The sequence below is a fragment of the Archocentrus centrarchus genome, unplaced genomic scaffold, assembly GCF_007364275.1.
Source record: "Archocentrus centrarchus isolate MPI-CPG fArcCen1 unplaced genomic scaffold, fArcCen1 scaffold_82_ctg1, whole genome shotgun sequence".
NCBI classification, from domain to species: Eukaryota; Metazoa; Chordata; class Actinopteri; order Cichliformes; family Cichlidae; genus Archocentrus; species Archocentrus centrarchus.
In genome coordinates this window covers 344,251-370,872 of record NW_022060292.1, presented here as the reverse complement: position 1 = coordinate 370,872, position 26,622 = coordinate 344,251, and the positions used below count along the sequence as shown (strand labels likewise).

Genomic DNA, 26,622 nt, shown 5'->3' with positions numbered 1-26,622 from the left:
TCAGTTTTTTTTACCAAATCACAACAAACAGTTGCCGCAAGCCGCTTTACATTTTAAGGTAAAGACCCTACAATAATACAGAGAAAACACATCAGTCAAAACGACCCCCTGTGAGCAGCACTAGGCGACAGTGGGAAGGAAAAACTCCCTTTTAACAGGAAGAAACCTCCAGCAGAACCAGGCTCAGGGAGGGGCAGTCATCTGCTGTGACTGGTTGGGGGTGAAGGACGAGAGACAGGACAAAAGACATGTTGTGGAAGAGAGCCAGAAATTAATAATAACTAATGATTAAATCCAGAGTGAAGTATAAACAGAGTGACTCCTTACAACTCCTTACAGAACAGAACCAGCTTCACCCCAGATCAGATTTGTGCACTTTTAGATCTCTGCCTTACCACAACGTATTTCAAATACAACGATGGATTCTACAGACAGAAACATGGATGCGCCATGGGCTCCCCAGTGTCTCCCATTGTAGCCAACCTTTACATGGAGGAAGTGGAAAGTAAAGCTCTTGGTTCTTTAAAAGGGGTGGCACCTAGCCACTGGTACAGATATGTGGATGACACCTGGGTCAAAATCAAAACCCAAGAAGTAGAAGCCTTCACTCGTCACATCAACTCAGTGGATAAATACATCCGGTTTACCAGGGAGGACACCAGAGATAACAAGTTACCTTTCCTGGACTGTGCAGTGCTTATCAAGGAAGATAGAAGCCTCAACATTGAAGTTTACTGGAAGCCCACACACACAGACCAGTATCTCCTCTTTGACTCCCACCACCCTCTGGAACACAAACTTGGGGTGATCAGGACCCTACAACACCAAGCGGAAAGTGTTCCCTTTAAGGCAGAAGGGAAACAAAAGCAACACACACATATTAAGAAAGCCCTCAAAACATGTGGTTACCCCAACTGGGCTTTCATCAAATCAGCGAAGATGCACAGGAATGAAGGCCAAACACAAGCTACAGAGAATAAAAAGGACAAGAGGAAGAACATTGTCATCCCTTATGTGGCAGGCTTGTCAGAGAAACTCAGAAGAATTTTCTCCAAGCATGACATCTCAGTATACTTCAAACCAACTCACACCCTAAGGCAAAAACTGGTTCATCCCAAGGACAAACCCCCAAACACAAGATCAGCAATGTAATGTATGCTGTCCAGTGCAGTGAAGAGTGCTCGGACCTCTACATTGGAGAAACCAAACAGCCTCTTCACAAACGAATGGCACAACATAGAAGAGCCACAACGACAGGACAAGACTCAGCTGTACATCTGCATCTGAAGGAGAAAGGGCACTCTTTTGAGGATGCCAATGTTCACATTTTGGACAGGGAAGAAAGATGGTTTGAAAGAGGAGTGAAAGAAGCCATCTATGTCCACCGTGAACAGCCATTATTGAACAGAGGAGGTGGATTACGTCACCAACTATCCCCCACTTACAGTGCTGTCCTGAGCTCCCTTCCCAGACGTCTCAACCCCCATTCACACCTTTGTTCCAGTGACCTCAATAGGCCACATGAAACAATGGAGCGAAGTCCCAAATTGGTTTCAACTGAAACCACTGATTGAAATGATCCACGCCTCCTTTCACACCTTGGCACATGTGTTTATGCACATAACAATAGAGGGTCATAACCACCTCCAGGGGACTACGCCCACAGGGGTTTAAATACCTGGGTCTCTCCACCATTTGTTTGAGAACTGAAGAAGCGTTTCGGATGAGAGGTGAAACGTCTTCAAGAAACAAAAAGAAGTCCAGTCGCCTTTTTTCAAGCTTCAGGGACTACTATGACCTGGATGACTGAGAATCTACACAGACAACAGATAGAGATGTGAACGGGTTGGTGGTGTACCTCCTGTTTAGGACTACGCTTCCTCCTCACAGTCACCCAGCCAGCCTGATTTCCCAGCTGCTCTGGATCTGCTCGGGAAGAGCTATTGGTGGCTAAGCTACCTTGGTCTGCACCGACTACAAGGGCCTGGCAAGCTACAGGAGTTTCCAGGGTGTGGAGCAGAGTCTCCAGTTCAGTTAGCCTAGCCTCCAAGGCTACAAATACAATATATTCATTGCAAGTACCGTTACTGATAAAGGAGGCCAAGGAGTAACTAAATGAAAGCAAAGAAGAATAGAGTTTAGAGAAAAGCAATGATGTTAAATGATTAGATTAGATTAGATTCAACTTTATTATCATTATACACAAGTATACAAGGAAAATACAAAGAATTGAAATTGCAGTTGTCACTTTTGCTACTTATGCTCCCATTGGCTGTTATGGGCAAATATTTTGGGGATGTGAAATGCTCCAAAAAAGCAGCAGTTGTGTTGTTGAAATTTGGTCTGATGTGCCACAATATGGGCCATCAAACAACCTTCAAATTACAAACTTTCTCCTGCTGAACAACCATCAGGTGCACTGGAACCACATGTTAAAAATAAAGAGACACACCTGAATCTTATAAGGAAGCCCAGGTTTGATAAATGGGGGCGTCGACACCAGGCTCAGGCTGTAAGGTGATTTGACAAACTTCACTGCAGCAAACTCTGTTTCCTGAGTAATACCACCTGAGAAACAAAAACAGGTCCCCCACAAAGTAAGTATATAAATAATTAAAATAGTCATGTCAAGAGCAGAGTGATCCGTGCATACCTTCGAGTTCTTTCACCAGTACACCTATGTACAGGTACTTCCCCACCAGGCTGTTGAGGTCTTTTGGTCCATCGTGTTGGGACAGAATATTCTCCATATTAATATTCACATCCACTTCACCCAATGAGGACAACTGAAGGGGACACACGCAAACAACACTTATAAGGAACATGGACCCAGATCTGAAAACAACAGATATGAGTTGATGAGAATCACCTGGAGGAGGACTGTGTGACTTTCTGAGCTAATTAGGCTGCTAGAATAAATTTTTCTTTTCTTCTTTCAACAGTATGCAGGTACCAGTCAAAGTGTCTCCAACCTTTTGACTGGTACGGTACATTTTCTTTAAAAAAGAAAAAACAGTGATCTTCTGCATTCTGCATTCTCAGCCTGAATTACTCTGGGTAAAGTGCAGATCTCAAGATTCTTGAAATGTGATCTGGTTCTCAAAAAACGCTAGCACCCTTTTGGTGATAAAGAGTTCCTGAGTTGGACAGAAGCAAGTTTGCAAAGACCCCCTGGCTTCAGAACCTGACTATCCCAATGAAGTCCATTTGAATGAGGACTACTTAAACTAGGATTACAGGTCAGGACAGGTCTGTCCCTATAAGAACCCAAAACCTTAGCCGATTTAAATTGGACTGCCAGTCGCTTCAAAATATTCTCGATCTACAGCAAGACATCATTTCTAGCACTCTTGCCATGCTTGGAAAACTTTCTAGAAGTCTCATTTTCTCTGAGATACACTCTGGATCTCCTCTGCCAAACAGTGACCCTTCAACTTCATTTTCAGTTTGGGGAAGTTGAAAGGCAGCCAAATGTTAGTAGGGCAGATGGAGGCAGACTGTGTGGGCACATTGGCATGATGATGACACCAGCTGTCATTGAGCCATTGCATTTCAGATCATTTGTGACAAACATGTTCTGTTCAGCAGCTCAGAACTTTGTTGAACTGTGAAATTGTGAGATATGACAAATCCCGACTCAAGACAGTTACTGCTGGGACCTGCTGCAATCACTTGACCGTGCAGTCCTCCTTTTATATATAACAGAAACAGTCACCTGAGTTTTTGATTATCCTTGTATTACTATGAGCACATTATAACAAGGCAAACAACATTTTTCAGTGGCTCTCCTGTGGGTAACAGCTGGTACTTGGGAAAACATTGTTTAGGCCAGTGTTTCTCAAACTGTTTCCCACTGGTGGGGAAAAGTCACGCGGAACAAATGTTGAACATCAGATACAGAACATCTGACGGTGGAATGAGGAAATGTTAGCAGGTATGCAAGCACAGCGAGTACCAAAACTGTCCACCATCACCGTCTGCTGTGTAAATAAGAATAAGATAATAAAAAGAAGGCCTTCAGGGCTGGCAACAGGGAGGATTATACAGCATGTTTACAATGGACTTACCGTATATCAAATGAAAAAGCTTCAGGTGGAATTAATGACACATTCACACCTAATGTCCGTGACAGTAATGTTCTTACTTTTCATGATTTGCTGAGAAATTTCATCCATAAATTTATGTGCTGATTGACTGATTCAGAAAATCTGCTCCAAAAAGTTTTAACTGAACCTTCTTTAAATGATACAAGATATTTTTCCTGCTTCTACAAAGACTGGAATAATTGTCTGTTTATTCTGTAATAGCTGATGATTGGGTTTTTGTTATTTTTTATTTAAATGGACAATAATCTCTGAAATAAATTAAAGTTATTATTGGTATACAAATCTAAATCTTTTAAAAACCATGAGATTAATAAACCAGCCGTCCTGAAAAAGTGAAACATTTTGATACCTGAACAGTTTCTGTAAAAGTATGCAGGAGAAATGCACAAAAACATGTGGAAGAATAAAGGATAACAACAGCAACTAATAATAATATTAATATTAATAATAATAATAATAATAGTATTTATGTCTCTTACACTTTCTCTGATGACAGAGTTTGAGATGATAACTGGAGGATTTTTTCCGCTAACATAGCCATAGCGCAGAAACACCTCACCATCATCCACTGGAGCACCATGGAGATACCTGGGACAGGTAAAATACCAGCTGAGTGTAACTGACAGCATCAAATTATTTAAAAGTTTTAAAATGGCGTTGGGATGTTTATTTACTTGGCGGAGACCTTGAAGTTGAAATTAGTGAAGAAATTGTGACTGATGTAGTTTGCTTCTGGTTCCACAAGGATGGAGATACTGGGAAGAACTGATGCAGAATGAAAGCAGTTAATAATTTATGTTTTATGCTTCATAATTTATCATCAGTTTGGCTCATGAGATTTTAATATACCATATTCTCTAACTTCAAAGTCAGTTGTTGCAGTTGTGGTGAAATCATTTGAGTAAGAAGCTTCAATGGACCAAATCCCCAACCTGGAATCACAACCTGGAATTAGTGTAAATACACATGTGTGTGTAGTTTATTGTTTTTATTTATTTTCATTTCTTACTTTGGGTTGATGGGGATCTTGAAAGGGTTTTGGAGAGATGGGATTCCATTGTTCACATCAACCATCTCCACAATGTCCACTGTGGTACGATCTGGGTCCTGCAGGGGGGGCGTGTAGGATATTATGAAACAGGTCGCAACATATCAGTGCCCCCTTCAGGTACATGTGACATCTTCCCACTCACCTTAAAGGTCAGGAAGACGCTGCGATTAGCTGGCCTCAGCTCCTGGTTCAAGGAGAATGCCCTCACTTTCACTGGACACAGAAACACAGCCAAAAATGAGTGGACAGAGAACAGCTTTTTTTTAATCTTATTTAACCACTTTAATTTATTCAGATAATGGGGAACCTAAATGAGGACCATCTGAATTTTTGAAGGAATTAGAACTATCTAAGTAGGTAAACCAGGACAAAGACAACCTGAAAGATAAAAACTGACCCTGAGCTGTCCTCTTGTGCCATATCCCTGTTCCTGTAGCCTACTTATCATCAGTATGTCCTGGTTCCTCAACACCTGACAAAGACCCGAGCAGTGTCTGAGCTGGTATGGCTTCAGTTATATATATCTTCCAAGGTAGGTGGGAGGGGTAGAGGTGGGAGGCCTAGCCTGGGGGACACTTACTGTATACATGCCCTGGGTGGTATTCGACCTATTGTTCCAAAGACAGTAGTGTCCCCACTGCTGTTCAGCATTGGCCTGAAGCCGCTCAGCCAGATCATTAACAAGACTGGCTACGTATACCAACTACTACAACTACAACTGAGCAAACATCAGCCACCTCCTCTACATGGATGACATCATGCTGTATGCCAGATGTGAACTGATCCACACCAGTAGGATCTACAGCACTGACATCACAATGTCATTCGGACTGGAGAAATGTAATCAATTGGTTAACAAAGACGGGCAAGGTAGTCAGAACTGAGGGGATTGCACTACCAGTGGGCAACATTGCAGTCACTGAGGACAGCTACAAAAACCTTGGATTTCCACAGGAAAATGGGAACCATCAAGAAGCCGCTAGGAAATCTGGAAGCACCAAATACCTAGAGAGAGTAAGGTAAGTCCTGAGGCATCAAGTGAATGGGAAAAACACTTGGTGGCACTCACTAGGTGTTGGCTCTCACTGCAGTATCACTTCCTTTTCCTGTTCCAGCACTGTAGAGGGCTTTTTATAGAGCAACAAACTCTTTTTCCATTTGTGTTGCGGCTTTTGTATTTGACCTGACACCTCTGGGCCACCGTTCAGTTCAGTTCAGTTCAGTTCAATTCAATTCAATTCAATTCAATTCAATTCAATTCAATTCAATTCAATTCAATTCAATTCAATTCAATTCAATTCAGTTCAGTTCAGTTCAGTTCAGTTCAGTTCAGTTCAATTCAATTCAATTCAATTCAATTCAATTCAATTCAATTCAATTCAATTCAGTTCAATTCAATTCAATTCAATTCAATTCAATTCAATTCAACTCAACTCAACTCAACTCGTCTTGAGGTGCTTTATATTGTAGGTAACAATGCTACAAATAAAACAAGTTTTTCAATTTTCCAATTAGGGTGGAGTCAGAGTTTCAAATTCAAATTGAATTAAAACTGTCTGTTTTACTCTTTGGTGCATTTGAGGATGCTATATTGATATTTCTTTGTGAATTTTTATGCTTAAATAGTTTTTTGCTGGTTTTTGGTGGTCTGGGAGCAGGCACAGGGGATTTGGGGGGGATGGCAGGAGGACAGAAGCTGCAGAGAGGCGTGTTACTGCAACTGCAACTCTGCTTCCTGGTCTCAACCCTGGATACACACACACACACACACACACACACACACACACACACACACACACACACACACACACACACACACACACACACACACACACACAAACCAAATAAATTGTTAGGTGGGGTCAATGAAGTTAACCATAGTTGTGTTGTTGTTTAGTGAGTGAACCTCATTTTGAGTTGGGCCTTGTTGAGTAGCTACTTTTTGTATTTCCTTATATCATTTTAGTTACAGACATTGTTGATGATTTTTTTATTCAGTTTTTACACTTTTGCCTTTCTGCCTCACTGCTTGGTCCCTGAAAACACTGCATGATCTCTCATCACTGCTAGTCTCTTCCTTTGTGCACACAGGAGATCACATGCACATGGGAACTCTTTAGAGCCGTCATATCATCTGTACAACATACTAAACCCTCTAGCCTCAGATCCTCATCTCAGTTTGCGGGTTTATGAGCAGATAAGGACCACCTGAACAAAGACCATCCTAACTTTGTGCTTTCCAAGCTGTGATGTAGGGCTGTGTCCAGCTACCTGAGTCTAAAGATCGATTATAAAGCATAAGATTAATAAGGAGAAGGCTGCGGCCTGAACTGGGACAAACTTGTCTCACCACTCTGAAGCGGTGTGTACAGCGGTTTGTCGGTTTGGATGAACAGGAAGCCATTGGCACGATTGATGGGCACAGACTGGTGCTGGTTGATCGTATCTGATTGCACATGGAGAACCACATCAGTCACACTCTTGTCTAACTGGTTTGGGTATAGCTGGAGAGACAACAAAAGGAAGTGACATCATCATTATTTCAGATGCTTTCAGATAAACCGCAGGTGCTAGCCTGTATGCGTCATGTCTCACCCGGACTTTGGCATCAGCCTGGTGGTTATTTTGTGCGTTGAGGGTCACGACTTCCCGAGCCAGAACCTTGTGATTTGGAGCCATCGATGTCTTCAGGAACACGTAGACGGTGACCTCATCTGTAAAACCAAACAGCTGCACCACCACGGTCTCCAGGGCGTCCAAGCGGAACGAGAGAGGCGCTGATATCAGATACCTGAGAGGGCAGATGTTTTAATGTGGCGCATGTTTGTGTTGTTATTAGTGTGTATCATTAGTTTGGTATTTTTACCTTTGTCTTTAGCAGCTTACATTGTAATATTTGCACATATGCATTGCCGATTTTATTCTCTTTGTAAACTGGAATGACTGCTCTTTGTACACCTCCAGTGTGTGTACATGCACGTCTATCCAGACTTGTATGAATTATGAATTTGATTTGAAAAAAGTGTATTCATGCTATGCCGGTGTTCTGCATTTACTTTAATGAGTCAAATACAAAAATAATTGTCCTCCAGTGACTCAGAGCTAACACTCCATGCAAGCCAAGAGCTACTTTCTCACCAAACATCCCTGGAAGTTCAAGATTCTCAATGTGGGAACTTTCCAACAAGTTTGTAGATCTCTTCAAAGGGTTAAATGAACCTTTCAGGAACCTTTGCAGCCATCTCACTGTGGGTCTTAAAAATCTACTGGATGTAATTCTGGCTTATTTCAGCCTTCCGTAAACTGTTCTGTAGCTATAGTGTCACTATGTGTCATGCAAACATTGCCCTTTCTACGTGTGTTGTAGATCTTATGATTTAGAAGTAGAGAGCTCAGAAGTTCTGTAGCTTCATGTTGTGTTGAAGGACAGTGAAAAAAGACAAACTTATCTGATGCTGCAAATTTATAATGATGTTGCAAAAAAACTGTTTTGTACACCTATGCTGAAAGCTTCTGACCACCAGAATGTATGACCTTTGAGCAAGGGTGGTTTGGATTGGCTAACTCTCCCTGGGATGTACATGATCCACCTGGTTAAATGTGATTGGTCAAACGAACTTGAACTACAAGCAGAAACGGGAAAGCTTCTGGCACAAAAACCTTATCTGTTTATAGAGGTTATTGATTCTGTGGTCCATAACCTCTTAACATCCACCAGGTTGCCAGCGACCTGTTTGGAATAGATTCCCAGCTAGAATTTTCACCTGCATGGCATATCCAATATCTGGAAGATCAAACTGTAACTAAAATAATTTGACACGAAAGGCAAAACTGTCTAGTTTCTGGAGCTGGACTTCTTTGGCATATGGCTAAAATACAACCTAACCTTAACTCTTAGCTGTCCACTGGTGACCTGGTGGACAGTAAACGGAAATAATATACTGTAATTCCTTCTGTGCATACCCCTGCAGGTGGACTTTAAATATCACATGAAAATGAACACAGCTGTTCAAGCCCCAAACAGCTGCAGCAGTAAATGTAAGGCTGCAGGGTAATAAAAAAATTAATTAACAAGTAATAATGCTCAAATAGACTTACGCTCTGGACTGAGCCTCCGTCCTACAGCAGAGAAGCCACACACACACAAGGAGGACACACACCTTCATCCTGAAGGTGAGTTAGGAAACAAACTGAGCTCTACAGAGATGCCGCTCACTGAGAAAACTGTCTGATAGCACCACACAGCTGGATGTTATAGTTATTAATCAACTCAGCTATTGGCAAATGCCTGAAAGTCATCAATGAAATAGGACAGAGTTAGGAGCTTCTCTGTTTGTGTGTATGTAGTGCTGAGTGTGTTTGTGTGTAACAAAGGTGAGTTTACTCAGGAGGGGTTTTCAGATCTTACCTAACAGTGTTGACACTGAGGTTATCAGCTCCTGAGTCAGACAAGTCCCATCAGAAAGCAAACAGTCTTCTCTTCACTGCTGCAGAAAACACGAACAAAGGTCAGGACTCAAACATTTTGGTGACGTTTACTCCAACAAGTTAAAGCAGATTAACAGTGTAAGGTGCTGTTAGGGCAGCACGGTGGTGCGGTGGTTAGCACTGCTGCCTCATCTGGAAGGCCTGTCTCTGTGGAGAGACAGGTCAAGGTGGAATCGAACCCAAATCAAGGTGGAGTTTGCATGTCCTCCCACAGACCAAAGACTCCCACTCCCTAGCAACCTGTACAAGGTGTGTCCTATGACAGCCCCCTCCCCAAACAGGATAAGCGGAAGTGAGTGGATGGTGCTGTTAGCATCCCCTAGAGGCTACTGTCTCAAATCAGCCACAACAAGAGCAAGCAACATCTGAAGGCTGAGTCGAGGCCTGTGCAATGAGACCAGATTAGGGTTTGGGTTTTCAGGGTCACAGCAGTGGTTCTGTTCTTATCGGATCAAATGTCATATTTGACTTGTGCTGTAGACCTTCGAAACCTCTCTTTGCTGGAGGAGCATCTGCATGAGATCATTTGTTCTTTATTTGCTCTAAGGCCATTAAACACCACCAGAATAATCCAGGAGAAACGCTGACTCTTGATTAAACCTTTTCATAATCCTCACTTAGATGTTAGATTCAAGTCATTGTCGTTGTGCACACAATGAAATGATCGTTCCAGATCGCTCATCCAGAGACGAGCATCTGTCATGCAGCCAGAGACCAGGTGTCTTGCCCAAGGACACAAGTAGTTATAGACCTGCAGCATTGGTGATTTATGACCGACAGGTGGGTGACAGGTGGGGGTCAAAGGTCATGCGCGTACATGAGCATCCTCGTGCGCGTTCGTGTGATCGTGCGTGATCGAATGATTTATGATTATCAGCTGCATGTGTGTGAGTGGAGGAGAGTCAGGAAAAAAGGGCAATCCCGTCCACACTGTTTGTGAAAGATGTTTAAATAAACTCTTTCTTTAACAGGTGATATGAGCATCAAAGGCTGTAATTCTCCACGCAGTTATACCATCTGTTTTTTAACTATAAGACAATGCACACTTCAGCTGACTGGCATAAAAACAGACCATCACCTGTTGAAATCCTGCTGAATTCGTATTTCCCACACTCTCTCTCCCACTATCTTTCATTACAAGAAGACTTCATCAAAAGGGCAAACCCATCCACACTGTTTGTGAAGATGTTGTTAAACAGGTGATATCTGAGCATCAAAGAGGCTATTTCTCCACACACACGCTATTATACCATCTGTTTTTTTTTTTTTTTTTTTTTTTTTTTTTTTGTTTTTTTTTTTGTTTTTTTTAGCCTGTCATGTCTGGTAGATCTTGCAAGCAGAACTGTGATCTGAATGCGTTGTTGTGCCAAACATATTTGCTATTTCAAGATGAGCTCTATAGGTTCTCAATAGGCTCTTCTTGTTGATGTTTTAACCCTTTATTTTATTTATCTGAGTTATTTTTCCACATACTATGTAACAGCCAGAGCTGACAGGCTGAAGAAGAGGAAAATAAAGAGAAGAAAAAGGGAGAGAGAAAGGGAGCAAAAAAAAAAAAAAAAGGGGAAAGAGCACAAGTCTATTAATCAGATACTTCATCACTTTAACATATAAAAAAATACTATCAATACTTGCAAAAATAAATTTGTGTGTGAAAAACAAAACTAACAAAGCATGTTACGCACACCAACAATTTTATTGAGTTGTGATTGAGTGGGCGTTTGTGTCTGTGTCATGTTTGTGTCTGTGTCATGGAACGTACTTACCAATGAGGGCAAAACGCTGCAGCTCCACCCATCAGAAGCCAGAGGCAGGTACGGAAAGCCCCCGGAACCCCAGGCCACCAGCAGCCCACCAAGAGCCAGGAAGACCCCCGGCCACTCAGTCCAAAGACAACCGCACACCTACCCCAGCAGACGGGAGAGGGTGGTCTCAGACGGAGCCCCCCCAGTCGAGGAGCGAGGGCTCAGGGAACCCAAGGCGATGAGAAGCCAGCCCCCCCCCAGCGGCCAGCCCCCTGCACTGGCCGGCGGCAGGGCTCCCGGGCCCACGGCACCCAAGGACCGCCCGACCCTCCACAGAGCCCCCCCCCACGCCGAAGAAGCCAACGCAGCCCCGCACCGCACCCCCAAGGGGGGCAGGCCAGTACCCACGCCAGAACACCCAGCCCCACCCAGGAACCCCGAGGCACCCCCATCCCAGGGGGGTAGGGGGGAGGAGGCAACCAGCAAGGAGCGGCCAGGAGGCAAGGCACAAGGCCCAGACCCAGGTCCAGCCATACATACCAACACACCCAGACACCCGTGTACACATTTATACACAGATACTCATACATGCCCATACATACTTACCCACACACAGATATGCCATACATACACATTCACTCACCCACCCATACTCACGGAGACGGTGACAAATACACAAATACCATCTGTTTTTTAACTAGAAGGCTGGCTGAACTAAAAGCTGACTGCCATAGATCAGACCCACTACCTGATGAAATCGTTCCGGATCCGTGCTTAATTTTCACACGCAAATAATTACACCAACGTTTTTACTTAAAGTCGATGCAACGCAAAAATAAATAAAAAAATACAGATATCACTACAATTCCCATCACCCATAGAACAATGTGGCACCTTTTTACAACGTCACAACCAGTGACAGAGACCGGTCTTGTTTACAGCTGGGAGGGTTGGTGCTTTCACGTTTCAACGAGCTCGTCAGTTTCTTAAAAAGAAAAGCTCTAAATCTGTCTAAGTAGTACCATTAACGCCGACGAGTCAGCATAGTACCGTGATCGTTTGTTTGTTTGTTTGTTCTGTTTTGTTTTCCCCTCATCTAATTTCATTCTTATGTCACTTAGGTCACTTTTTACACGTCTTTTTTCTTTCTGCACTCAGCAATATGTTTACGTCACTTACAATGCTACAGTTTACTACACTAACATACAGCGCAGATGCACACACACCAACATACAGCGCACATACACACGCACACATCAATATAAAGGGCACACGCCAACATACAGAACATATGTACACACACACACACACACATCCTTAGTGAGCACACAACAGTCCATCAGTTAGTTTAAATATGAGCACACTCAGATTTGTCTCATGGAATGTGCACGGAGCTGGTTCGAGGGAAAAGAGACTAAAAATTTTTAATCGGTTAAAAGACTTAAAAGCAGATGTTGTTTTTCTACAGGAGACACATGTGTCCAAAACATCTGTGCTCACTCTTTCCTCTCCACAGTTCCCTCACACGTACTCAGCCTGCTATAACTCCAAACAAAGAGGTGTAGCTATATTGATTAACAAGAAGATAAACTTTAACATTAGCAACAGTACAATAGACCCTGAAGGTAGATTTATAATACTTAATTTATCTATACAGAATACAGATTTATGTATTGCTAGTATATATGGACCAAATGTTGATGACCCCTCCTTCTTTCATGCTTTGTTCACTTCACTCTCAGATCACTCTGACACCACACTTGTAATAGGAGGAGACTTCAACCTGGTACTTAATGCAGATATTGACAGGCTCAGTACAGCAGTGAGTCAGAGGAACTGGCAGTCTGCAGACATTCTTAAACAGTACATGAAGGATTTTGGTCTTTGCGATGCTTGGCGTTCACATCACCCTACTTTGAGAGATTATAGTTATTTCTCACCAGTACACAAATCTCATTCCCGCTTAGATTACTTTTTAGTTAGCAGCTCCATAATGATGGATATCACAGACACTCAGATTCACCCTATCACTATTAGCGATCATGCACCGGTGTCTATGTCTCTGACACAGAAAAGAGTCACACCACCAATCAGGAACTGGAGATTTAATACATCATTACTTAAAGAAGAAGATTTTATTAATTATTTCAAAAAGGAATGGTCAGCATACTTAGAATATAATGATATTCCAGGAATATCACCATGTGTTCTTTGGGAAGCAGGAAAGGCAGTAATGCGGGGCAAAATAATATCTTACTGCTCGCATAGGAAAAATAAAGAAAAAGCACTTGTGTTAGAATTAGAACAAAAAATTAAATCTTTAGAAACTGCCTATGCCGCTTCACCACAAGAACATACAATTATCAGCCTGAGGAAACTGAAACTGGAGCTAAATGAAATAATTGATAAAAGGACACAATTTATGTTGCAGAGGCTGCGTTTGGAAAACTTTGAGCATGGAAATAAATCTGGAAAATTCCTGGCCAAGCAATTAAAACTGAATAAAGAAAAAACAGCTATTTTTTCTATTAAAGACTCAACTGGTATTATTACTCATGACCCACAACAAATAAATAACTCTTTCAGAGACTTCTATGAAGCCTTATATTCACCACAGATTAACCCATCTGATACTGAAATTGAAGAATTTCTTAATAATATAAATCTACCAAAACTAAATGACAGCCAGGCTGCAGCTCTGGATTTACCTCTTTCATGGTCTGAACTTAGTGAAGCCCTACAGCATCTCCCAAATAATAAAGCCCCAGGCCCAGATGGTTTTCCAGCCGAGTTTTATAAAGAATTTTGGTCTGAGCTAGCTCCCATTTTTTTCAGAATGGTAACTCAGATTCAGAATGACCACATCTTATCTCCAACCTTAAACTCTGCTAACATTAGCCTGCTTCTTAAACCAGGCAAAGACCCCACACTCCCATCCAGCTACAGGCCAATCTCTCTCATTAATGTAGATCTTAAAATAATTTGCAAAGCCCTTGCCAAAAGATTAGAAAGTATTACTCCATTTATTGTACATCCAGATCAAACAGGCTTTATCAAGGGTCGGCACTCAGCCAATAATACACGTCGACTGATAAATATAATAGACTATTGTTCTATTAACAAATTAGAGACGACAATCGTGTCTTTAGATGCAGAAAAGGCATTTGATCGGGTAAATTGGAAATTCTTACTAGCAGTTCTGCAAAAATTTGGATTCGGTTCCTCCTTTATAAACTGGATCAGAACACTACACAGCTCTCCGAATGCGCGTGTTAGGACAAATGATCTCATTTCACAAAGTTTCAGTCTGCAGAGGGGCACTAGGCAGGGCTGCCCACTCTCTCCCTCTCTTTTTGTAATTTTCATTGAGCCGCTAGCAGCAGCAATCCGTCAAAATGTAAATATTAAAGGGATTCAAACTGAAAATATGGACCATAAACTTAGCCTTTATGCTGATGATGTATTACTTTTCCTTGGGAACTCACAAGGCTCTCTTTTGAAGACTATCACACTGATAGATAAGTTCTCATCTATATCTGATTACTCTATCAATTGGAGTAAATCAACAGTTTTGCCTCTGAATTGTAATTTCCAGAGAACCTCTAGGACCCCACTAAAGTCAGGAAATATTAGATATTTAGGCATAAATTTTTCCGCCAGGCTCTCAGACTTGGTACGATTAAATCATATCCCCTTATTAAAAACAATGGAGGATGATCTCACACGTTGGAACAGTTTACCTATATCACTCATGGGGAGAGTTGCTGCCATTAAAATGATGGTTTTACCAAAAATTAATTATCTATTTTCATTGATCCCTAATAAACCTACTCTTCCTTGGTTTAAGTCACTAGATTCAAACATCTCAAAATTTTTATGGAAAAACAAACCGTCAAGAATAAGCTTAAAAACTTTACAAAAGCCAAAACACAGTGGAGGTCTAGAATTACCAAACTTTTATTACTATTTCTTAAGCAGTAGATTGCAGTATATTTCAAAGTGGATCAAATCCAATTCATTAGACAACCCATGGCTGGATCTAGAACAGGCGTTTTGTGGAAAAATAAAAATCTCAGATTTACCTTTCATTAGTTCCAGTATTAAACATCATAACTGCTATAAAGTCCTTAGTATAAATACCTCTCTGACAGCCTGGTGGGAATTTTTAAAAATAACTAAGTCTTCACTCATCCCCTGTAAACTAACACCCATTTGGAACAATCCAGATATTTGTCAGAAAAAGAAAATGCTGAATTTTCCGTTATGGCGTGATAAGGGTATAAATAACTTAGAACATATTATCCAAGATGGAAATTTTATCACGTTCCAAGAACTTATATCAAAATATAGAATTGGCAACGGTAGATTTCTGGAATATCAACAAGTTAAGTCCGTCCTACAGGGAAGATTTAACCTTAATCAATTGAATCTAGAAATGCCTACTTGGGTAACAGAATTTCTTAACCTCTGTACCCCAAAATTGTTATCAAAATTATATAAATTATTAATAAAAACTGATGATTCAGTTTCCCTCCCAATTACAAAATGGGAGCGTGATCTTTCTGTCAACCTGGATCAAAATTTATGGACAGAAATATGTTTAAATATCTTCAAAATGACTAAAAGACCCCAAATACAACTTGTACAATATAAGATTCTCCATAGAACATACTACACTGGACAAAGGATGTTCCAAATGGGCCTTACACACTCAAACATATGCACCCACTGTACAAGCAATTCAGAGGATAATCATCTACACGCTCTGTGGTCTTGTGTACCAGTTCAGAGATTTTGGCAGAGGATTTGTGAAGATCTATCCACATGGTTTAGCTGTCGTATCCCAACTTCCCCCAGACTATGCATCTTAGGTGATGTCAGTGAATTAATTATGGAGTTAAATATATCACACATAGTTCTTACTGCCTTGTGCATCGCTAAGAAGATGATCCTCATGAACTGGAAGACAAAAAATAAACTATGTATTACTCAGTACAGAAATTTATTAGTAGATCATGTTAGTTTAGAGAGAATGTCTGCTTCTTCTAAAAACAAATTGGAGGAATTTGACTCTCTTTGGTTCCCACTGCTCAGCTCCATTACTTAGTGGGGGTGGTGGGCTGCGGGCTCTGCTCCTGATGTGCTTTGTGGGGGGGTGGGGGGGGACTCCGGGGGCCTGGGTAGCTGGTAGCCTCCTGGGGCTGGGGTCCTGGGGCGACCTTCTGGTGATGTCTGTGTGCCTGTCCTGGTTGATGGTGGTGGGGGCTTGGATGGTGCTGCCTTCGGTCCTGGGGTGTGGGCGGGGTGCTTGGGGGGGTGGTGCCGGCCCTCGGTCGGTTGGCTGGTCTTCCCTGTATGGCTTGGGGGCTGGGGTCTGGGGCCCCGGCACTGGGGCCGCGCCGGCTCCCGGTGGGCCCCCCCCTGGCGCGGGGGGGGCCTCTGCTGTCCCGGCCGCGCCGCCGGGTGGGGTGGGTTGGCCTGACGTCGGGATGTCCGGTCTACGCTTTTGGGGCCCTGGGGTGCCTGCATTGCGGGGGGGTGGGGTGGGGGATGGGGCCGCGGTGGGGTGGTTGGGGGGGGGCTGGGCACTGCATTTCCATGCCCAGGCCAGTATGTCCTGTCGCCTGTTTGTGTCTATTGTTGAGTGAATGGGCATCTAGGAGGAGCGGGCCGCCCTCTGCGGTGGGGGCGAGGGCGCCAGCCTCGGGTGCTGCAGTGCTCCGGGATGCTGTCACCGCGGCCCCGGGCTCACCTCCCCCTGCCCTGTGCTGGGGTGTGGGAGGTCGGGGTGCCTATTGAGCCAGCGGACAGCTGGCTCTCTTCTTCCAGGATTCTTCCTGGTCATATGCCCCCCCCCTCCCCCTCCCCATACACAAACACACACACACACACACACACAGAATACACATCACTCACAGATGTAGGATGGAGAGGCCACGTGGAGAGCTGCACCACCACTTGCCTCTCCGTTTTAATTGCACTTTAGTCATTATAACTCACAACACATACACACTTACAACCTGATACACATAGGACCTTTGGGGCAGGCATGTTACTCAGAGGTTGATGAGATGGGCCGCTGAGGTGGCCCCACTCGGATCCTCGTCACTGTCTGTCTCCAAATTTTATTTGCACTTTAGACATGGAGGGTTTTGGGGGGGCAGTGTGGGCAAGCGCTGACGACCAACAGTTGGCGCTTGTGGCATAACTGTCCCCTCAATTTTAACTGCACCCTATACACCTCATTCACTCACAAACATTAACACATAGACCTACAAGTTGGGGAGGAGGAGGGGTGGATGGGTCATCTTACACCCCGATTTCTTGCGTCTCGCCCGGGGTAGGGGTCGGGTGGTTCCTTGGGGACCGGGCTGGTGGCGTCCTGGGGTCGCTGTTGGCCCTGGGGTGGTTTCCACTTGCCCCGCCTTCAGAGGGTGGGTAGCTATGGATGAATGTGTGTCTTTGTGTATTTGTCACCGTCTCCGTGAGTATGGGTGGGTGAGTGAATGTGTATGTATGGCATATCTGTGTGTGGGTAAGTATGTATAGGCATGTATGAGTATCTGTGTATAAATGTGTACACGGGTGTCTGGGTGTGTTTGTATGTATGGCTGGACCTGGGTCTGGGCCTTGTGCCTTGCCTCCTGGCCGCTCCTTGCTGGTTGCCTCCTCCCCCCTACCCCCCTGGGATGGGGGTGCCTCGGGGTTCCTGGGTGGGGCTGGGTGTTCTGGCGTGGGTGCTGGCCTGCCCCCCTTGGGGGTGCGGTGCGGGGCTGCGTTGGCTTCTTCGGCGTGGGGGGGGGCTCTGTGGAGGGTCGGGCGGTCCTTGGGTGCCGTGGGCCCGGGAGCCCTGCCGCCGGCCAGTGCAGGGGGCTGGCCGCTGGGGGGGGCTGGCTTATCATCGCCTTGGGTTCTCTGGAGCCCTCGCTCCTCGACTGGGGGGGCTCCATCTGAGACCACCCTCTCCCGTCTGCTGGGGTAGGTGTGCGGTTGTCTTTGGACTGAGTGGCCGGGGGTCTTCCTGGCTCTTGGTGGGCTGCTGGTGGCCTGGGGTTCCGGGGGCTTTCCGTACCTGCCTCTGGCTTCTGATGGGTGGAGCTGCAGCGTTTTGCCCTCATTGGTAAGTACGTTCCATGACACAGACACAAACATGACACAGACACAAACGCCCACTCAATCACAACTCAACAAAATTGTTGGTGTGCGTAACATGCTTTGTTAGTTTTGTTTTTCACACACAAATTTATTTTTGCAAGTATTGATAGTATTTTTTTATATGTTAAAGTGATGAAGTATCTGATTAATAGACTTGTGCTCTTTCCCCTTTTTTTTTTGCTCCCTTTCTCTCTCCCTTTTTCTTCTCTTTATTTTCCTCTTCTTCAGCCTGTCAGCTCTGGCTGTTACATAGTATGTGGAAAAATAACTCAGATAAATAAAATAAAGGGTTAAAACATCAACAAGAAGAGCCTATTGAGAACCTATAGAGCTCATCTTGAAATAGCAAATATGTTTGGCACAACAACGCATTCAGATCACAGTTCTGCTTGCAAGATCTACCAGACATGACAGGCTAAAAAAAAAAAAAAAAAAAAAAAAAAAAGAAAAGTTCTGCGGTTATTTTTAATTTGATTTAACAATCAGGATATAATGATAATAGACAGGGCAGGACGCAGTACTTTTCCAGAGTGAACAGGTGGTGGTTAAAAAAGGACTGAGGGGAGGGTTTCAAACAAACAAACAGGACACACACTCAGTCATAAAAAAAAGGGTTGTGGTTTATAAAGCAAACATGGCGAAGACATCACTAACACTCTGTGAAGACGATCGCTGCGCACTTTTCCTCGTTTTTCCACAGACTCCGGCGCAAAAGCTACTCTCTCTCTGTCTTTTTTTAAATGGATTCAGGTAAGCATATTTTACATAAAATTATGTGAAGCAAAACTGTATTCTGTATATCATCTCATTTCTTTTTTAAAAAAAATAATAATAATGGTGTTATGGTAGAATAGGTAATGACTCTAAAGCACCGCTCTTGGTCCTGCTGCTCCATTAATGATGCTGAGCTATAGAGGAATGGATGCTTTGACTGGAAAATAGGCTTTATCCCTCTGAAAGTGGCTCTTTTGATGACAGTTAGGTGCATTCATGCTGCACTTCCTTCTGAATGCAGGAAGTTTGTCCTATTTTAATTCACAAACCCATGTAGGCCTATATCTCAGATAGATCTGTGCTATGAACGGGTATAAATAATGAAGGCTGCAGTCTTTATAAGTTAAAAAAGACCCACAGCACTGTTACATAACAGTGGAATGAGTTATGAGGATAACAAATTAGCCAGAGTAGGCTTGAGTACAGTAACATTCAGGAGTAATCAGCTGCACTACTCTAACACAAAATTGGATTTGTGCTCATATTTGTCCTCTAAATGTAACCTCAGCTTTTTTCGCATCTATAAATGTCCTCTTGTTTCCCTTGGCAACTTCACCTCTTCTGAACATCGCAGCTTCTTGGTTACCGACAAGGTCCCTCTTGCTTGTATCTTGGTTTAAGACTTGCAAAAATTCCTCATGTATCTTACAGGACAATCCTTATTCTCTGAACACGAGTCTCTCTCTGTCTCTTGCTCCTTATTGAGTGTTTCTAACACAGAAACTTTCAAAATTGTATCCAGTCTGATGGTGACATGCTAAACTGACATTGTTTATCTTGTTTAGTCCAAATCTTGGGATGCATGCTATCCACCTCATAGATCTATGTTTAAAACACAATACAGTCGTGGTCAAAAGTTTGTACAAACTCATCATGGGCATGGATCTCATGTTTTTTTTTTATTATTTCTTTGAACTGTTCCTTTTCCAGGATGGAATTATTGGACTCAAATTTAAAGATACACCCCACTAATGGTATAATGTCCCTTAGCAAGTTGCACCTCAGCCAGATGCTTTTTGGTATCCATCAACCAGCCTCTGACATAGTTATTTCACTACTGTTCTTGGCAGAATTAGTAGAGTTAATTTACACTGGTTGGTTTCCATGGCACCAGTTTTTAAGCGTAGGGCACAAATTTTCAAGGATTTGGGAAGGAAATTCCAGCAGCTTAATGTTGGTCTGCTAGCAATGTGTTTGGGATCATTGGGATCATGGTCCTGTTGTAACACTCAGTTGTATCATTATATACAACCATCATTGTGTATTACATGAATGATGGCTACATAACTAACAATTTTAGTTTTTCCAGACGTTAAAACTTCAACTGTTACAACTTCACAACCATCACAGATGCTGACCGTTCCTCCTCCTCCTCCTGATTCCTCATCTTCTTCACTTCCACCATCTCCCCAATTACCTAAAGAGCAACTGACGAAGCACGGCGTTGCGGCCGTTAAGCTCGTCACACTACGCCTTCTGTGTAAGGCGGGTTAATTGGCGTCTGAATTGATGCATGCATTAAACATCACAGATGCAATAGACAGTTTGTATCATGAACTGAGGGAGGAGTATGTCTTTGAGGACTTACCAGCAGAGCTTCTCATGGTGGAAAACTATTGGCTAGGCAAACACAGGATGTGTATGTAATACATTCTCTGTATTTTTGGTTTATGGGGTTGAAATAAAAATCAATGTTAAAACTGTACAGTCTGCTCATTTTTAACTCTGCATTCCTCATGGAAAACACAGTGCAACATATGTTTAATCATCTTTTCATTCATAAAACATCACATACTATGTCCCCAAACAAACAAAAACTAACGTTAAAGCAATCGCTGTGTATTTTCCTATCTAAGGTGGGGGAAAAAAAAGAGTTCTTACAGCATTCTTGTATTCTATGTGTTATCACATCTGCATTTTCTTAAAAAAAAAACACTAACTGACTCTAATTTTCAGGTACAAAGAGGTCGGCACTCACCCATGTACACTTTAACTATTCATTCCCAATTACCAGGGTGTGTGTGTGTGTGTGTGTGTGTGTGTGTGTGTGTGTGTGTGTGTGTGTGTGTGTGTGTGTGTGTGTGTGTGTGTGTGTGTGTGTGTGTGTTTGTTACTTTAGTTTCTGTTTTTTAAAATCCACAGTTAAAACTTTTGAATAGTCTGTTTTTATTCAATAATAATAATAATAAACCCGTCATCACTGTGAAAAGGATCATGGCATTAGTTTCTCACCATTCAACATTATAAATTTGACTCGATAAAGTCAGAACATAAAGTAAAACATCACAGGTTTAGATTAGTATTAGTACTCCACTTTGTGATTTGTGAAGCTGGATCTGGTGTACCACGACCGCTGATGAAATTCCATCACTATCAGTGAACTGTTTTGGCTAGGAGCTGGCATCTGGCTTCACATTGCCCCCACCCTCTCGTCTCCGTCTGCATCCCCTCCTGACCCTGATCTTACCCACCGTATTGCTATCCTGGCTTTAAATATGCAAATATGTTTCTGCTCTGTCGCAGAGGTTTTTGTAACCTTATACTGTGTATGTGCATATGTATACAAAGTATGAGATGATTTTTTCCTCACTCAACCCTATATGTTTTCACTATTGTTTCTGTCTTTTTAATGGCAGCTCCTCCAGAAGGGGGGCAGCATGGCCACAGTTCACCTATCTCCCCATGTTTGTCCTGTTTGTCTTCTTGGATGGGTGTTCTGTTAACTGTAATTTCCCCATTGTGGGATCAATAAAGTATCATCAAATAGATGTACGTCCCTAAAAAAGCCCCAAAGTCTCAGTCATGCGAGGCCTAAATTGTTTTTATTCATAAAGAATCAAAAACTTCACATGCACCGTTGTTTTGATCAAATGTAAGTTCGACAAGAACCCCTGACAGGAGGAGTTGAATAACATCAGAAGCTATTTCCCTAAAAGAAGATCATTTAATCATTAAAGATATGCTTTTTCACACCCTTTAACCACAGTGTGCATTGAATGATACCATAATCTCCTGCATCATCCCTCCTATGATCACTCCCCACTCCTATGTACGATTTAAAATCCACAACTTGATGGTTAAGCCTGTCTTTTGACCTGGATAAATAAACTTAAACTACTTTTTATTTTACCCAAAAGCATCTACAGCAGCTTTCAGCACCATAGGGCATATCCTCTAACCGTTTGCATGCACAAAGAGTCTAAAGTCAGCACAGAAACATGCTGTGGAAACAGCACAAAATACGTTTGTTTGGTTTTTTTTCTGTATCGTAGCCTGCACACAGGGTTAGCGTCAGAGCAAAGGATCATGGGAGTTCTCATGGCGGTGTTTATGTGTTTAGTTATAGAGTTATCAGCTATGTTTTGCTGCTCTGTCATTGATATTATTATTATTAGTTTGAGATGTGAATTACGCACGCTGTCTGGTATGAGGTTAGCTAGTTAATGGAACACCGTGACTACTTCAGCGCACGTCCTGTGCTCTGTGCGAATAAAACAGCAGTTCCTGCATATGACCAGTAGGATGAGGTCAGGACTTAGGTTATAAGCTTGGTCCTGCAGCGTTTGCACAGTGTGAGAATTTTACAATGTCACAGAAGTACAATCTGGTGGAGACGTGTCAGCTACACGCGGTCGTGCTCGACTTTGTGAAACTTACCGTCAAGTCCGTTCTAAACATGATTATTCAAAAACACAGAAGAGAGATTTGCGCAGGTTGTGAAACCTCACACACTTAACTTATATTATAAATTTTTCATTATTTTATGTCTATGAACATGTATTTTAACTATGTGATGTTTGTATTTCTCAATGGATCCTTTCCTTGCTAAAATATCATCTTAGTTTGATTTCACTATAGAGGACCTAAGTATTTTTCATAGTATCATATCAATGTTTGTTGATGCACAAAGTCTGCGACAAGATGTTTTTAAAATAAAAGTTTGTAATGCAGTACTGGTGAGACACAGCAGCGTTTTATACACAAATCTGCACACTGTCTCATGCCTAAGTATTGAGCAGACACTTGATGGTTCGTATAGTTATGATCCATGCTACAAAAGACCAAAACATAATGTTGTAGGAGTCAGTGGAAGGAGACACGAGCAGGTATGTAGTCTCAGCTTTATTGGCGGTAAACTCACAACAAGCTAGGACTCAAAATATGACTGCCTCTCAAAAGGAGAAATCAAGCCCTTTTATTCCAGGCCTCTCTCTCCCGCCTTTTCCAGATCTATTCCGGTCTCTCTCTTCGCAATAAGAGCTTGGGGCATTCTGGTGTGAAATGTGCATATATGTGGCCACCACACAGGCCCCCCCTGAACACACAGAATGGCAAACAATACAATAATAAAAACAGCAACCATTTTCAACTCAACATAGCAAAAATAAAATACCACATCAAGAGTATCTCCTAGGGGGTTTAACAAGGCGGCCGCTATGGCTGTGCTTGGCGACCACAGGTGGTGAAAACGAGGAAGGGGCATAGCCCCGACTACGGCGAGACTGCCCCCTCGCAGGGGAAAAAACAGCAGCCGGGGGCAGGTCCTCCGAGTGAGGCATAGAAACGGGAGGACGACCGCGGCGCGGAGGTTGGGCCAACTCAATAGGACCATCCGGAAACACGTGAGCAGGCTTAAGGCGATCCACCGAAACCCGCTCCTGACTACCTCCCAGCTCAACCAAAAAATCCTTAGGTCCCACCTCTAGCACACGGAATGGACCATCATAAGGAGGTCGAAGTGGAGAACGGTGCGCGTCATGGCGGATAAAAATGTACTTGGCAGACATCAGGTCCTTTGGCACATATGACTGTTGAAGGCAGTGATGCACCGCTACTGGGGCCAAAAACCTATCATTCCCCGGGAAAACCGGCCCGCTCCTTTTGTCGGCCCCCGAAGCAGATGCGCCAGGAAGGAATTCCCCTGGAACCCTCAAAGGCTGGCCCAGGACCAGCTCAGCTGAAGAAGACTGCAGGTCCTCCTTAGGTGTCGCACGCAGGCCCAGCAGGACCCAAGGAAGGCGGTCAACCCAGCTGCTGTCCACCAGCGCAGCCCGTAAGGCAGCCTTCATGGTACGGTGGAACCTCTCGCAAAGGCCATTGGCCTGCGGGTGGTACGCGGTAGTGCGATGGAGTTTGACGCCAAGGTTCTCCGCCACAGCAGTCCACAGCTCAGACGTGAACTGAGGACCCCTGTCAGATGTCAAGTCAAGCGGTACGCCAAACCGAGATACCCAGGAGGAGACGAATGCACGAGCAACATCTGCTGAGGTGGTTGACGACAAAGGAACTGCTTCAGGCCACCGAGTCATCCTGTCCACCATTGTCAGGAGATGGGTGAAACCCCGGGAAGGGGGAAATGGACCTACCAGGTCTACATGGACATGTTCGAACCTTCTCTGGGGTATGGGAAAGTGCTCCAGAGGGGATTTGGTGTGTCGTTGCACTTTGGCGCGCTGACAAGCAACACATGAGGAAGCCCACGCCCTGACCTCTTTCCGGAGGCCGGGCCACACAAACTTGGCCCCCACCAACTTAACTGAGGCTTTAACTCCTGGGTGCGAAAGAGAATGAACTGCCTCAAAAACCCGCCGACGCCAGCAAGCAGGAACCAAGGGTCGAGGCCTGCCCAATGAGACGTCGCAAAGTAGGGTTACGCCACTATCCTGAAATGAGACATCTTCCAAACGCAAACTGGACTCGGCCACCTTAAAAGCCTGAATCTCCGTATCCGTAAGTTGGTCGGCAGCCATGGCAGAGTAGTCCACTCCCAAATGCACAGAACTAACCTGCGCCCTGGACAGACAGTCAGCCACCCGATTACACTTGCCAGCGACGTGCTGAATGTCAGTGGTAAACTCTGAAATAGCAGAAAGCTGCCGTTGCTGCCGTGCAGTCCATGGTTCTGAAACCTTTGCCATGGCAAATGTGAGAGGTTTGTGGTCTACAAAAGCGGTAAAGTCACGGCCCTCAAGCAGGAACCGGAAATGACGTGTCGCGAGAAAAAGGGCAAGGAGCTCCCTGTCAAACGTACTGTATTTCCTCTCCGCATCCCGAAGCTTCCTGCTAAAAAAGGCGAGGGGCTGCCAAGCACCACCCACCCATTGTTCGCACACGGCCCCGACTGCAAAATCGGAGGCATCGGTAGTAAGGGCAACAGGCGCCTCGGGAGATGGGTGGGCCAGCAGGGCAGCGTTGGCAAGAGCAGCTTTGGCACTGTCAAATGCCTGCACCCGCTCAGGTGTCCACTCTATCTCTTGGTTGCCTTTCTTGCCCTTAAATGCATTGTACAGAGGGTGCATGAGGTGAGCAGCCCGGGGGATGAAACGGTTATAAAAGTTCACCATCCCCAAAAACTCCTGCAGGGGCTTCACTGAGGGAGGGCGCGGAAAAGCAGAAACCGCCTCCACCTTAGCGGGCAGGGGAAACGCCCCTTGGGGCGAAACGAGGTGTCCCAAAAACTCTATGGCCGGCAGACCGAACTGGCATTTAGCTGGATTCACAATCAAACCGTGCTCACTGAGACGCTCAAACAACTGGCGGAGGTGCACTGAATGCTCCGCGGCGGAAGGACTGGCAACCAGTATGTCATCCAGATAGACGAACAAAAATGGCATACCACGCAAAACGGAGTCCATGAGGCGCTGAAACATCTGTGCCGCGCCCTTCAGACTGAAGGGCATTCGCAAAAACTCGAAAAGGCCAAAAGGAGTGATAACCACGGTCTTGGGCACATCATGCGGATGGACAGGAACCTGATGGTATCCCCTCACCAAATCCACCTTTGAAAAAATAGTTGCCCCCGCAAGATGAACCGAAAAATCTTGAATGTGGGGAACCGGGTACCTGTCATTAGTCGTCGCATTATTAAGGCGCCGAAAATCCCCACAAGGGCGCCACCCACCGTCAGCTTTAGGGACCATGTGCAACGGGGACACCCACGGGCTGTTCGAGCGGCGCACAATACCAAGGCGCTCCATGTTTGCAAACTCCTCCCTGGCTATCGCTAACTTAGCGGCATCGAGACGGCGTGCACGCGCAAAAACCGGCGGACCCACAGTGGTAATGTAATGCTCCACACCATGTTTAGCTACGGCTGCAGAGAAGGTGGGAACCGTGAGGGTGGGAAACTCGGCAAGCAAACGCTGATACTCATCACCTGTGGCAAGCATGTTAGCGAGGGGCAGGGGGCCAGGACTACCAAGTGTACAGGGGTAGGTATCAAAAGACACAGCATCTATCAAGCACCTATTAGCTACATCGACCAACAACCTGAAAGCACACAAGAAATCAGCGCCGAGTATAG

At 44.1% G+C, this 26,622-nt stretch overlaps 1 protein-coding gene across 1 annotated transcript in view; it reads right to left on the bottom strand.

Moving 5' to 3' along the window:
- The window catches only part of LOC115777858 (complement C5-like), a 133,864-nt gene that overhangs the window by 52,169 nt on the left and 55,073 nt on the right, over positions 1 to 26,622 (bottom strand). Inside the window, exons 24-27 of the mRNA XM_030725869.1 lie at positions 4,781 to 4,868; positions 4,586 to 4,694; positions 2,654 to 2,786; positions 2,453 to 2,568 (exon numbers count right to left, since the gene is read on the bottom strand). Of these exons, the coding sequence (XP_030581729.1) occupies positions 2,453 to 2,568; positions 2,654 to 2,786; positions 4,586 to 4,694; positions 4,781 to 4,868 (446 nt within the window). The remainder of the gene's footprint in view (positions 1 to 2,452; positions 2,569 to 2,653; positions 2,787 to 4,585; positions 4,695 to 4,780; positions 4,869 to 26,622) is intronic.